This window comes from Chlorella variabilis (assembly GCF_000147415.1).
Source record: "Chlorella variabilis unplaced genomic scaffold CHLNCscaffold_27, whole genome shotgun sequence".
NCBI lineage: Eukaryota > Viridiplantae > Chlorophyta > Trebouxiophyceae > Chlorellales > Chlorellaceae > Chlorella > Chlorella variabilis.
This window is the reverse complement of record NW_005435061.1, coordinates 90,929-104,518: the sequence shown is the minus strand read 5'-3', so window position 1 is coordinate 104,518 and position 13,590 is coordinate 90,929. Positions and strand designations below refer to the sequence as shown.

The following is a 13,590-nucleotide window of genomic DNA, read 5'->3' as shown; positions in this document are numbered from 1 at the left end:
CAGAGCTGGGGAGGGCTCTCCCGGCCTAGGCCCACGTGGGGACGCCACGTGTGCAAGAAAGCCGCGGCTAGCCGGCTTAAGCCTCTTCATTTCACTCGTGGCCACGCTCCTAAGCTGCCCCATTCGCATTCATTGCCATCCCCACCAATGTGGGACGCCATCCCTGCTGATGCCCTAAGACTCTCTTTTGCATTGTTGTCATCTGGGGATAGAACAGCCTGCAGAACGGTGAGCAGGTCATGGAGGCAGGCAGAGGATGCGAGCAGCGAGGTGTGGGGAGCAGTGGCGATGCGCTGCTGCACCGCCGACGGCTCTCCCGCCGCCAGCGACAGCGGGAGCGGCCTGCTGCATTCCCAGCCCGCACCACCGCCAGAGGCCCTGGCCAGCCTGCTCCACCGACAGCGGCAGCACCTCCGGCGGCTGCAACTGGACTTGCACGCCGCTGACACCGCTGCGGTGGTGCTATCTGCGGCGTGCAGCGAGGGCAGCGGGGTGACCGATGTCTCGCTGGCGTTCCAGGGTAGCCTGCCCAGTGGCGTTCTCCTGGCCCTGCCGGGCTCCGCCTCTCAGTTCACCGCCCTGGCACTCAAGCCGCTGCCGGGCAGGCGGCTCGCCGCCGCGCCTTGGAGCCAGCTCAGCCACCTGGACCAGCTCGCCTCGCTCTCGGTCACTGCAGACCTCAGCCTCATGAGCGACGCCGACGCCACGCTGCCCCGCCTCACCTCCCTCACCCGCCTGCGGCTGCACGGCACTCCAGCTGCCGGACGGCCCCAGGAGGTCGGCCGCGCGATGCTGCACTGCCCGCCCAGCATGCTGCGACTGGAGCTGGCGGCAGTAGAGCTGCTGTGGGGCGACCGCTGGCAGCCGCTTCTGGCAGGCGCAGGACTGGGCCCACAACCAGCCGACGCTTCTGACAGTGCCAGCAGCAGCAGCGAGTCCGAGGATGGAAGCAGCAGCGATTCTGACATGCCAGCTGGCTCAGAGTCTGATGAAAGTATAGAGGAGGAGGCAGCAGAGGAGGAACAGGACGAGGCGGAGGAGCAGCAGGAGGAGGAGCCAGAGGAGGAGGAGCAGCAGCAGCAGGAAGGGGCAGGGGTTGTGGTGATGGCCAGCAGCAGCTCTGCAGCTGCATGCCCCGGACAGGCTCAGGATCTGGCGACCAGCTGGCGCCGGCTGGAGGCGCTGCGCCTGCACAGCTGCAATGTCAGGGCTGAGGTGCTGACAGGTGGGTGGGAGCCAGTGCAGGACGGTGAAACAGAGGCGAGGTGCGCCGGTTCCTGCCGCATCTGTGTGGCAAGCCCGGGCACCAGCAGGGAGCACGTCACTCTCTCTCCACAAGGAGAGTAGCTGCCATTCCTGCCACGCAGTGCTGCCAACGCTCGCCGCGCTTACCTCGCTGCACCTGGCGCCTCAAGGCTGCTCCCTGGCCGTTGTGAAGATCGCCCAGCGCTGCGCCGGGCTGCAGGTGCGCAGCCATCGCATGTTTCCAGCGGCCGGGAGCAACCAGCATGCGTGGACGGCAGGGAAGGGGCGCCGCCGGCAGCCTTGTCGGTTCCCTCCCAGCTGTTGCTAGCTGTTGGGTTGCTGCAGTGCCGCTCCATGCTCTGGCCCTGTGTCGCTGGTCGCAGGAGCTGGTGCTGGGGCGGTACCGCGATTACCATCTGCCTGTACTGCCGGCCGGGGCCCTGTCTCAGCTGACACGCCTCAGGTGGGCGCCGCAGAGGCCCGGAACAGAGGCGGTGGGCGGCCTGGCTTGTGTGCCGAGTGCTCCACCGGCAGTCAAACAGCAGGTCGTCTTCTTTGAGCCCCTCAGGACGTTGGTGCATGGCCTGTCGCCCCTCTTCCCCCTGCAGGATCAGCGGCAGCGACGAGCTGATGAAGCTGCACCCCTCGTGGTGCGCGCTGCCCAACCTGCTGGTGCGGCCCTGCTGGCAGCTGGCATGTGATGGCGGGCCTGGCATGCACGCCAGCCCAGCCAGCCTGCATCTCGGCCAACCTCAGTGCTGCCCAAATTCATCTCTTGTTGCTCTCCGCCACCCGGATGTCCATCCCGCAGCATGCCACCTGCCGCCGTCCCTTTGCCTGCCCCTGCGCAGAGCTTTGAGCTGGAGTCTTGCGAGCAGCTGCTGTGTGAGCACCTGCCGGTGGAGCTTTCGTGCCTCACGCGCCTGCAGCGCGTCTGCTTCAGCCACCAGCACATGGTGGGCCTCCCCTGGCAGCTGACCGGCCTGTCCCAAGTGAGCGGCGGCGGGGCGGGCAGGCGGGGCTTGGCAGGGGGCAAGCAGCGCCAGGGGGCAAGAGAAACTGTTTCCCTTGCGTGGTGGTCCTCTGTGCCCTCGGCATTGCCTGTTGCGTGACAGGGCTCAGCACACACAGCGCTGCGCTGCGTGCAGCTGACCCGCCTGGCGGTGGCGGCCTGCTCGCTGGAGCTCCCCCTGCCGGAGGGCCCGTACCTGCGCAGCCTGCGGGAGCTGGTCCTGTTTGCCAACAACCTCAGGCAAGAGCCTACTTTCTGCGTGGCTCAGCTGCATTAAGCGCAGGAGCCATGCCGTGAGTGTGCCCGTACAGCTAGCTGAGCCTGCCTGATGTGGACAGCCGCCCTGCCCGTGCTTTCAGCTGCGTGCCGGCCGCGTTGGCGCACCCCGACTTTGGGGCTCTTGGGCTACGCCGGCTGGACCTAAGCTCCAACTACAGCCACTCCCTCAGGTGAGGGGGCAGGGCAGGGCAGTCGCCGCTGCGCAGGCTCCGGGAGCGCTGCCGGTGCCGGTTCAAGCCTGCCGGGCGGTGCTGCGCTGCGCTGCGCCATGACACGCGTGCTGCGCTGTGCCGTGCAGCGAGGCTGACGTGGCGGTCCTGGCCCGCCTGACCTGCCTGACCACACTGGACCTGCGGCGCCAGCAGTACAGCAGCGGCGACGCACACCCGGAAGACCTGCTGCGCCAGCTCAGAGCGGCGCTGCCGCGCTGCGACATCCATGCCTGATTGGTCCGGCTGCCTCGCCCTAGTGCTGCCCAGCAGGCCCGCACGGGTGGCCAACATGCCATGACACACACAACTGCTGTGCATGAGTGTTACATCAAGCGTGCAGGCAAGCAATCTGTGTGATCCAGTGACAGCAGCCGGCAATGCCCCGACCGTGTGAGGTGCCACCCCGCCTGCCCGCCCGCCCCTACAACTTCTGCTGCCGCTGCCGCTGCTGCTCCAGCTCTTGCTGGTGCCGCGCCAGGGCGGCGTCTATGGCTGCCGACAGCGGGCGGAGCATCATTGTCACGTAGACCTGGTGTGAGGAGCCTGCAAGGGATGCATGGTGTTGGCACGTGTATGTGTGGGTGAGTGGTGTTGGTGGTAGGGGCTACGTCGAGAGCACAGCCGTCTGTCGGCAGCAGCAGCGAGCCAGCCCAGCCTCGGATGCCTTCCCAAGCCAGACCTCCCGGCAGCAGCTCCGGCCCCTGGCCCCAGCTCCGGCACACTTGCGCCAGCCACCCACCCGCGTGGTGCCGCATGTGCGAGGCCAGCAGCGTACGCTGCTCGGCCAGGTGCTGCGACAGCTTGGCGGCCTTGGCGGCCTTGGCGGCGCTGGTCAGCGGCATGCAGCCCCAGAAGTGGCGCAGCAGCTCGTTGGTTTTCAGGGCCTCGGCGCGCAGGTGCTCCTGCAGGTTGGTGTGGGCAGGAGAGTAATTGTGTGGGAGCCGTGGTGCGAGGGTAGTGATCGTGCGTGCGTTGGTGGAGGGCGTGGCGTGTGCAGGCACAGCTCGGGACGCTGGGAATGGCAGGTCGAGGAGCTGGCCGGGCACTGCCGGCACCGGCGCGCAAGGTTCAGGGGATGGATGGCGGCCCGCCCGCCGTGCTCACCAGCAGCAGCTCCTGCAGGCCCTGTGTGCGGTCGTGCGGCGGCACGCGCAGCGCGGCGGCTGCCACGGGCCCAAACTCCCGCACCAGCTCCTCATCCTGGTCCTGGCTGACCTCCAGAAGCACCGCGGAGGCCAGATCGGGGTCGCAGGGAGGATCTGGCAGCGCCGCGGGCTGGATGGCTGCCAGCGCAGCCAGCAGCAGGCCGCCGCTGCCACGAGCGCCGGCCTCGGCAGCGGCCGCTGCTGTCCCGCTTGCTGCCGTCGCCCCCGGCTCGGCCTGCTGCTGCTTGCCCTCGGCGCCTCCTGCTGCTGCTCCGGCGTCAAAGTAAGCGCGGGGGTCTTGGATATTGAGGGGAGCAAACTGCTTGTCCCTCTCATCCAGAGCCAGGTCTTCCAGCGCCGACGCCGCCCGCTCCTGCCACTGCTGCAGGCGCTCCGGAGACACGCTGCCGTCGCCGGCCTGGCGGGGCGCCGCCGCCGCCTTGGCCGCAGCCGCCTTCTGCTGCGCCACCAGCGCCGCAGCGATGCGGCCCGTCTCCACCTGCTGCTGCTGCTCGCCGTGGGCGCCGCCGCCGCCGCCGCCGCCGTCCGCGTCGGGTAGCGCCTCGGGCGCCCCGTCCAGCACCACGGCGGCGTGGCGGTTTATGTCTCGCGCGATAGAGTCCCGGGCCGCGCCGCGCACCGCAGCCGCCGGGTCGCTGGCGCCGTCTCGCAGCGAGCCGAAGCCGCCGGCGAAACGCTCGCCCGCATCGGCCGCCAGGTTGACTGTGGGGTCCACCCGCGAGACAGCCTGCTTGGCTCGCACCGCCTCCTGCACGCCGGCATTGGAGTGGCAGGAGGAGTTGGGAATGGGGAGGGGGCAGCATGCCCAACTGTGGTCAAGACACCCGAGGGTTTGTTAGCCCCCCAGGCCCACATAGGTGGCAGGGAATTCACATTTCCAAATCGACAATGCAGGAGAACCGCCCACATGCGCAGCCTCCAACCTACGACACCCGCCCGCCAGCGCAGCCATCTGCTGCCGCGCTCGCTCACCTGCTCCTGCAGCTGCCGCTTGAAGGGCGCAAACAGCTCATCGTCGTCGTCGTCGCCGCCATCTCCCATCAGCCCCTGCCGCCGCCTGCAATGACAACACCACGGCGCGACATGCATGGGCAGGCAGCAGAAGCGGCAGCGGGGGGCAGTCAGTGTTCCCCAATGCCCATCCAATCAGCGCATCCGACCAAGGCGCTGCTGCCGCATCCCCAACGGCGGCAGGGTGGCGGCGGCATGCTGGCGGCGGGTCCGTACCGCCTGGCCATGCGCTTGTACTGCTGCTGGAAGTAGAGCGTCCAGAAGGCCTTCTCATCCATGCTGTGCGGCACGTGCGCCAGGTAGGCGCGGTGCACTTCAGGCCGTTCGCTAAATATCTGTGCCAAGGAATGCACAGGAGGCCTCAGCCATGCAGGGAGGCGCCCCCGCTCACACGCCTAGTGGCCGGCAGCAAGGGCAGCAGGCAGACACCAGGCGCCCGCTGGGGCGCATGAGCACGCGGCCAAGCTGGCAAGCCATGCCAGCACGTGCGGCCGCTGCCAGCTGGTGCCAGCTGGCGCTCGCCTGCTGGATGATCTGCGGCGTGAGCGAGAAGTGGACCTTCTCTGTCTGCCCATCCGCGCTGGGCTTGACGTCTGCCAGCATGGCGCTGGGCAGGCCGACCCGCTGGCGACGGCTTGCGCCCCCGCCGCCGCCGCCGCCGCCGCGTGCCAGGGCATCCCTCAGCTGCCCCTGCCGCGTGCGCCAGAACTCCTGCTCCCCTAGGATGCCTGCCACCACTAGCGACTTGTAGACAGACTCCAAGTCGTTGTCTGCCCGGAACAGCGCCGCCGCCTGCTGCGGCGTGGGCAGCAGCAGCTTCTCGCCGCCGCTGCCTGCTGCTGCGGCCGCTGCCTTGGGCGCCGCTGCCGGCTTGGCCTGCCGCAGCAGCTCCACGGCATCGTCGCGGTCTGCCACTTGCTGGAAGGCCAGAATGAGGGGCCCTGCCGCCGTCTCGAGCTTGATGAAGGGCTTGCCGGGTGCCTGCTGCGTCCCTGCAGGCGGAGCGGGGCGAGGCGATGGGCAGGGTGGGCGCATGCAGGCAACAGGCCCCTGGCTGGGAGGTTGCAATAGCACGCACCGAGGGACGAGGCGGCAGGCGGCAAGAATGGCGGCAGCGGCGGCGGCAGCGGCGGCAGCGGCTATGCCGCTGGCGCACGGCTGCTTACTAGTGATGGAGCTGATCTCAATCACCGTCGGCTGCGCCTTCGAAGGGTCGCTGGGCTCCCACTTGACCTTCGTCCGGCTGATCATGCAGACTCCGTCCACCGCATTTGCACCCGTGCCCCGCTGGGCCTTCTTGGTGAAGATCACCGGGTCTGAGGACTCCGCCATAGCGACCAGCCGATACAAAGTCACAACATGCCGATTTGGAATGGAAGGCAGTAGCTCAATATGTGTTGCGCTCTAGTGATCGCACACGTAGATGGATGCGGAAACAATGTTAGCCAAAGCGCCTGAGGAATATAAGAAGCGCGTGCTGGGCGGCGCCACGGCGGCACAGCAGCCGCCGCAGACCGCGAGTCTGCCTGTGTGACTGGGTGATGCCGCAGGTTACATGCACCTGATCAACATTGCCATACTGGCCAGGATCCACGGGTAAATCATGGTCGAAGCAGGCGGCGGCACTCCTGCAGGCTGCGCTGCAGGATGTGGTGCTGCCCCTGCAGGTAAATCTTGCAGAAGCGGCGGCTCATGTGCCAGTCGGCATCGAAACCGTTCTCGTTGCACTGATCCTGCTGCTGCTGCTGCTGCTGTTGCTGCGGCTTGGCTTCCATGCTGCCACCCTCCTGATGCTGCCCTGCTGCTGCTTCCTGACTCATGCTGCCGCTTGCTGCCGCTGCGGCACCCTGCAGGTGCAGCTGCTCTAGTGCCCCTTCTGCCTGCTCCTGCGCAGGCGCCGTCTCCCCATCGTTGCCGCCGCCGCTGCTGCCGCCAGCCGCTGACACATCAGCCTGCCTAGCTTCTGCACCTTCCACCGCTCCTGCCTCCGCCGGCAGATCCTCTTCTAGCAGCAGCGGCAGGAGCTCCAGCGGTGCTAGGAGCTCCACCAGCGCTGCTTCTAGCGTCCGCAGCGCCTGGTCTTCGTTTTCGGGCGCGATGGCGCCAGCCAGCGGGTCTACCTTGTGCTTGACCACCAGCTGCAGCTCGGCCGACGTGGCCACAATCAGCCGCAGGCAGGCCAGCAGCTGCGGGGGTGGTGCACAGGGAGGCAGGGTCAGTGATCCAACAAAAGGGAATCACGGCGAAGGCCGAGGCAATATGCATGCAACTGAGCCGAGGCGCACAGCGGCTGGCAGCTGGCAGCTGCGCCTGGCGCACCTGCTTGGACAGCGGCCCGTCCTGCAGGCTGTGCTCCAGGCCCAGCCCCAGCGCCTCCATCGCCGCCAGCTGCTGCTGCTTGAGGGGCCCCTCTGGCGGCTGCGGCGCACAGTAGGGCGGACAGGCAGGCAGGCGGTCAAACACAGACCGTGCCACCTATCCCTACCCTTGTCCACACCCTGCACTCACGTGTGCGTGTACACACACACACACACACTGCCACTACTGCCTGCCTCCGCCCACCTCCAGCTGCAGCGGCACGAGGTCGTGGGGGTTGTGCGGTACCACAAAGCCGTAGTAGCAGAGCAGCTTCAGGTTGGGCACCGGGCCGTACGAGATGAAGACCTGAGAGGCACAGCGGGCTGCTGCTGCTGCTGATGGCGGCGGGCAGTGGCAGGCAGGCAGGCGGGGAGCCATGCAGGCAGGACACTAGGCATGCCCATGCTGGCGGCGTGCCTTCCCCTGCACAGCATCACACCTGCTGGCCCGCCTGGCAGGGGCGGAATGCTGGATAGTCCAGGGTGCGGGTCTTGGGGTTCAGCCTGCCGTACCGCACACAGTGAGGCCAGGGGCTGTGGTTGATGTGGCAGGCAAACGGCACCATGACTGGCTTGCTGCTGCTGCTGCCGCCGCCGCTGCTGCTGCTGCCGCTGACACCTGCGACCGCTGTGCCCGCTGCCAAACTGCTGGCCTTGCTGCCACTGCGCTTCGCCTTACTGCCGCTGCCCTTGCCCTTGGTGCCTTTCCCGCGGCTGGCGGCGGACGCACCGCTCTTGGGCCCCGCTGCTGCTGCTGCTGCTCCCTTGGGTGTCTCTGCTGGAAACTCCACCTCAAAAGCGTAACTGCATGGAGAGGGCGTAGGGCCTAGGATGGTAGTTGGGCAAGCACAGCCTCTCAGCAACCGCGACTATGCTCAGCGGCCAGAACAGCAGTACCTACTAGCAGCAGTACCAGCGGTACCAACCTGTACCACAGCTCGGCAGCCCACAGGTAGCAGTCATAGTCAAACCACTCGGGTTTGAGAAACTGGGGGTAGGCTGTCAGTAGCATGTCAAACAGAGGGCGGGTGGCGGCATACTGCAGGCAGGGCGCCAGGAATCAAGGCTGGCAGTCGGGCACGGGCTGTGCTGCGGGGCTGTGCTGCGGGCCCATGCCTGCCCAGGCACAGCAGCATGGCTGAGCTGTTGCCTCCCGTCACTGCTCAAGGCTCGCAGGCTGTGCTGCAGGTCACGCTGCAGCGCAGCGACAGCCGCATGAGCCCTGCCCACCTGGTCCTGCAGGTGCTGCTGGGCGCGGGCCAGCTCCAGGTGCGCTGCGGTACCGGCCAGGGAGTCAACCAGCGGCTGGGGGAAGGAGATGCCTGTGTAGTATTTGTCCGGCAGGGAGTGCCAGTACCGTGCCCACCTGCTGTCCTCGTCGTGCCTGCAAAAGCGCAGCAAGAGCGCAGCGGCGGCAGTGCCAGAGGAGAGGAGCGACACAGCGGCGTCAAGAAAGCGAAGGTTTAGCTAGCTAGGAGGAGGGGAAGCAGGGCTGCAATGGAATGGAGAAAAGGAAGCTTCTAGCCGGCTGGTGTGTCGCTGCACACCCTCCCACCGGTCGATCATGGTGAACAGGACGAGCAGGTTGTCAATGGTGAGGTCGGGGATGGCGTGCAGCATGCGCCCCAGGTCTGTGCCCTTCACGCTATCCTCATAAATCAGCACATCCGCTGGGATGGACAGCAGCGGCTCCCCGGGGGCCACGTCCCGGCTGGCAGCGCAGCCGCGCAGGCTGCCAAAGCTGGCAAGGGAGATGGCGGCTGCCACGCCCTGCTCCCGCGCCCACGCCTCGAAATCGGCACCGGGGCTGCCTGGTGGAGCGGCCTGGCCGCGCGGAAGCTGCGCGGCCTGCTGCTCTGGCTGCCCTGAGCTGCTCGAGCCATCCAAGCCGCTGCCGCTGCCGCTGCCGCTGCCGCTGCTCACCGCCACGTCGCCGCTGGCCAGCTCCGGCCACAGCTTCCGGCTGTACTCAGCGAGCGCTGCCAGCAGGGCTGCCTGGGCCGGGTCGCCGCTGCTGCGGCTTCGCCTGCTGCCGTAGTGGCCGAGCAGCAGGGAGACTGCCGCCGCCTCATTGCGCAGGTTGAGCGGCTGCCTCAGCTGGGAGGGGTCTTGAAGGAAGTACACCTCGATCTGCACGACGGTGGCGCCCAGTGGCAGGTCAGGTGGCAGAGGCGGCGGCTGGCGGCGGCAGTGGCGGCAGCCTGACTGAGCCTGCTGGAACTGGCTGGCCGCTGATCCCATCACCATCGCTGCACACCAGTGAGTGAGTCAGCCACCAAATGCGACAGCCAGGGACGCCCCTGCGGCACCTCCGCATGCGGCTGTGCCCACCTTGCTGATGCAGTTGATGCGGGCAGCCACCAAGAGCTCATCGAGGCTCGGGGAGTCGCCCTGAAGCGCACTCAGCACCTGCAGCGCCTCCAGCAAGTCCCGCTTGTGCTCGTCGGAGACGTCGAACAGCCCCTCCACCGTGTCCATTGCAGGATCATATGATCACATGCAGCGCAATAGTTCAAGCCGGTGTGCGCCTATGAGGGTCTACTGTGCTGCCGCCGCCAGCTAAGCGCCGCTTCCCATCAGGGCCCTGGGCCATCACCACTAGAATTATGAGCGTTACTGGGGCTCCCAGCTATCCAGCGGCAGCCTCCGCCCCAAATAACATGCGCCGCGCGTTATCGTAGACCTGCTGCGCCAGCTGCTCCTGGTCTTGGATGCCGCGGTGCCCCGCCACCACCTCCAGCACTTGTGCGATGCAGCAGGGCTCGTTCCGGCTCTTTACCAGCTTGCCGGCCTCGTGCTTCTTCCGGTCCTTGGCCTCCCACTTGGTCACCACATACTTGCTGCCTGCAGCAGGCGCAGTAGGGGGAAGTCGGGAGGGCAGAGCGGTCCATTGGGCTTGAGCTGTGCGACGGGGAGCACTGGGCTTCCAGCAAGCCTCACACGGCCAGCTCACCAGCGTGGCTGGGGCGGATCTCGCACCAGGGGCAGTCCGTCTCTATGAGAAGCCGGTCCAGCGGCACTGCCGCCATCACCTCCAAGTTTTCAGCCGTTTTCAGCGAGCAGCCGTTGATGCCTATGCTGCAGCCCCAAAAGGCAGGCAGCAAATGTGTGGCGAACATGTGGGGGCAGCGCGGGTCAGCAGTCGCCGGATTCAGCCCGTCCTTCCCGTCCCCTTCCCACTCCACCTACCTCAGCTTGTCATGCTGCAGTATCTGGCGAAGCTCATCCAAGCTGCCATCAAACGAGTGAACCACTCCCGCCGGGAAGTCGCCTGCGGAAGGCCCCGGCAGCCAGGCATGTGGATACCACTTCCAGCTGGCTGCCCAGGTGGGCAGCGCAGGCCAGCAGCACGGCAGCAATGCGCTGTCCCCGCCTCCTCTCCACTGCTTCAGCGCTGCAGGCTGCATGCAACTGGCATTCCACTCTGGATGCCTCACCCGCATGCCGCTCCACGATGTCTAGAAAGTCTGCCGCCGCGGCCCGCAGGTGGAGGAACATGGGCAGCCCGCTGCTGCGTGCCAGCTCAAACTGCAGGGCAAAGTATCGGCGCTGCGTCTCGGCGTCGCAAAAGTGCAGCCTGCGCGAGGCGGCACGGAGCGGCAACAGGGCTATGCCTGGTGAGCAGGCGCCAGGTCCGCACCATGGCAGGCCATCGCCCAAGGAAACTTGCCTCTCCTGGAGCACCCTGAGGCAAATGGCCCTCGGCTGGAGCACGTTGCACCATGCACAGGCACCACAGCGCACCCCCCACCTATCGTAGTCCAGCCCCGTCTCTCCCACCGCCACCACCTTGCCATCCGACTGCCCATCCTGCAGCACGTCCAGCAGCTCCGCCATGTTCGCATCCGGCCCTCCTGGGTGTGCCTCAAACTCGCCACACCGGGTGGGGTGCACCCCCACTGTGCTGAACAGCCGTTCTGCAGCAGTGGTAGGATGATATGGCGTTGGTTATGACGGTGTTGGGATTGGCAGGGAAGTGGCGGTGCGGGACAGGGACGAGGCGAGATGCAAACCGATCAGCCATTGCACCGAGCGCAGCAAGCTGCGAGCGAGCAGGGGCGCACCGTGGGTGCGGGCAAGTGCCAGCGCAGCTTTGGCTTCCGCCAGGCTGCCAGCTGTGATGATCAGACGGTCCACTCCTGTGGGTCAGGTGGCGCAGCAGCAGAAGTGGCAGAATCGGACGTGCCGCCCTGCAAAAGGGCGGGCAGCCTGTCATGCATGCATCCGGGCGGCAGCGCAGCGGCAGTACGGCTTGCCTGCATCAAACGCGCGCTGCAACACTGCCTCAAGGTCGGGGCTGTGGTACTGCTTGTCATTGTACCGCCCCTCGAACATCGTGTCCAACAGATTGGCGCCGATATCTGCAGGCCAGGAAGCAAAAACAGGCGGGCCAGGAGAGAGTGCGTCGGGGGCGGCTATCAGTGAGCTACTTGCCGTGCCCATTCGAGGACATGGATTCCCTCCTGACCATGCCCCTCCTGCCTCCCCACACAGCTCCAGGAACACAGCAGGGCTTGGCGGTAGGACAGCAAAACGGCAGCAGAGCGACACGGCTGCCGCCGAGCGCGTGCTGCCGCCGCTGCAGGTTGCCGCGTCGCCGGCAGCTCGCCCAGCACCCCAGCGCGCCCCACGGGACTCGCGTCGAACAATTGATCACACCTATGTATTTCTTCATCCCTGCTGCCGCCATGCGATTCGATGCGCCCCTGGCAGACGGGCGCCCCCGGGCAAGCGCTGGTGCTGCCGCTGTGAGGCAGCGCGCGATCATTTGAGCCCTAGGGAGGCTTGGTGCCCAGCTCATCTCTGCCGCGCTGGAGTCCAGTCGGCAGCTTCCGAGCATGCCGGCAGGTAGAGAGATCGCAACGGAGATGTAGGGGAAGAGTGGCGCCCTTCAATGCACTGAACTGGAAGCTTCAGGGCTGCCGCCAAACGTGTTTGAAAGCAGGATTCCCTACAACCCCTGCCCCGCTCTTTTCCCGCCTACACCCTTGCCGCGTTGCCGCCGACCTAGAGCACCGTCCCCCCGGAACCACCTTTGACCAATGTGTCGCCGAAACCGGGTTGTGCAGCCTCCGTTTTGTTGCCGGGGTGCGAAGAAGTGGGGATGGGAGGGCTTGCTGGCACACATAGTCGCAGGCTCCCAGGTGATGGCGGCCGGCACTCGTGCCCCAGCGCCATGCGTGTATCCGCACATGTTGCCGCACATTCAGGTGTCCTGATTTTCATTGAACCAGTGGATTGGGCCATGTGATCACAGCAGTGAATCCCCTGCAGCTTTCTTTTTAGAGAACACAGCCTTGCACGGGCGGCGGCGGTTCGGTTGGGGGAGGTCAACCGCCACACGCAGGTTCCATTCGGATCGGGAGGGGTGGGCGTCAGGAGGGAGGCAGTGCCCAGCTCCCGCTGTTGGAAGCAGAGTGACACGGCAGCAATGTGGTGTGCCCAGGCCTGCCCCCTCGGGGGGTGTCCTGTGCGCTGCTATCCAGCGCGCAGCGGCTGGCGGGGAAGCTGGCCAAGCCCAAGCTGCCCCAGGCTGCTGCATTCGAACGCAGGCATGCGTGGTGCAGGGATAGCAAACAAAACCGACGCAGAGGGCGATCTAGAGGGCCGCAGGGGATGCCCTTCCCGCCTTCCCGCCCCGGTCAGGCAAGGTCTGCCAGGGCTGACCGCCAAGACACTCCAGTCAGCACGAAGGTCTGTACCGGTGGCCCCTATCCTCCGTGTTGCTTCAAGACACCGAACTCGATCCATTCTTCAAATCCTCCACTCAATACCCCTTTGTGGAACTCTGGACGTGAGGCACCGCGTGAACACACTGGCCCCACGAAGCCTCGCAGGTGGGAGAGGGTATGTGTGGGCGCTGCGCACCCGGGGCTCGCTTGTTGCAGTGTTTGTATTGCTGTGGGGGCGCTGGCGTGGGCGATATGGCCTGGGCGTGCTCGGACACCGCTGACGCGTTCCCCTTCCTGTGTTGCCCCCTGATGTGGCACCCTCCCGATTGGGCAACCCCCGCCCCCGCTCCCTCCTGGCAGCCCGCGCGGCGCTCCCCTCCCATACGTGAACTGACCCCATATAGCCCTGTTTGAGGGTTGAGCGGGGCGGAGCGGGGCTGCTTGCACACGTGATGGCATGCACGCTTCAACGCTCCCGCTGTCATCTCACCTCTCTAGCGTCAGAAATACAACTCTTACAAGCCAACCAACACGAACAGAGAGACCGAACAACAGAAATGAACAGGAAATATGAAGCCGCCACAGGCGGCAGCACCTTCCAGCGGAGACGGCAAAGCGTACAAGGCACACTTTTTC

General features: G+C 66.4%; 3 protein-coding genes across 3 annotated transcripts; all 3 read right to left on the bottom strand.

Annotated features, from left to right (window-relative positions):
- Window positions 1-3,169: 3,169 nt before the first annotated feature.
- CHLNCDRAFT_139847 (hypothetical protein) lies at window positions 3,170-6,257 on the bottom strand (the record flags this gene model as incomplete). The annotated part of the gene is made up of 7 exons (XM_005843694.1): window positions 3,170-3,291; window positions 3,488-3,650; window positions 3,853-4,662; window positions 4,887-4,971; window positions 5,142-5,260; window positions 5,355-5,917; window positions 6,092-6,257. The coding sequence occupies 7 exons, from the start codon at window positions 6,255-6,257 to the stop codon at window positions 3,170-3,172; spliced, it is 2,028 nt and encodes a 675-aa protein (XP_005843756.1).
- Window positions 6,258-6,526: 269 nt separating this feature from the next.
- Window positions 6,527-9,760, bottom strand: CHLNCDRAFT_139846 (hypothetical protein; the record flags this gene model as incomplete). The annotated part of the gene is made up of 8 exons (XM_005843693.1): window positions 6,527-7,111; window positions 7,245-7,343; window positions 7,488-7,589; window positions 7,723-8,086; window positions 8,209-8,321; window positions 8,513-8,666; window positions 8,838-9,412; window positions 9,614-9,760. 8 exons carry the CDS (start codon window positions 9,758-9,760, stop codon window positions 6,527-6,529), a joined length of 2,139 nt encoding a protein of 712 aa, XP_005843755.1.
- A 151-nt stretch (window positions 9,761-9,911) lies between these two features.
- Window positions 9,912-11,119, bottom strand: CHLNCDRAFT_139845 (hypothetical protein; the record flags this gene model as incomplete). Its single annotated transcript, XM_005843692.1, has 5 exons — window positions 9,912-10,126; window positions 10,236-10,360; window positions 10,472-10,553; window positions 10,720-10,859; window positions 11,034-11,119. The coding sequence occupies 5 exons, from the start codon at window positions 11,117-11,119 to the stop codon at window positions 9,912-9,914; spliced, it is 648 nt and encodes a 215-aa protein (XP_005843754.1).
- Between the last annotated feature and the right edge of the window lie 2,471 nt (window positions 11,120-13,590).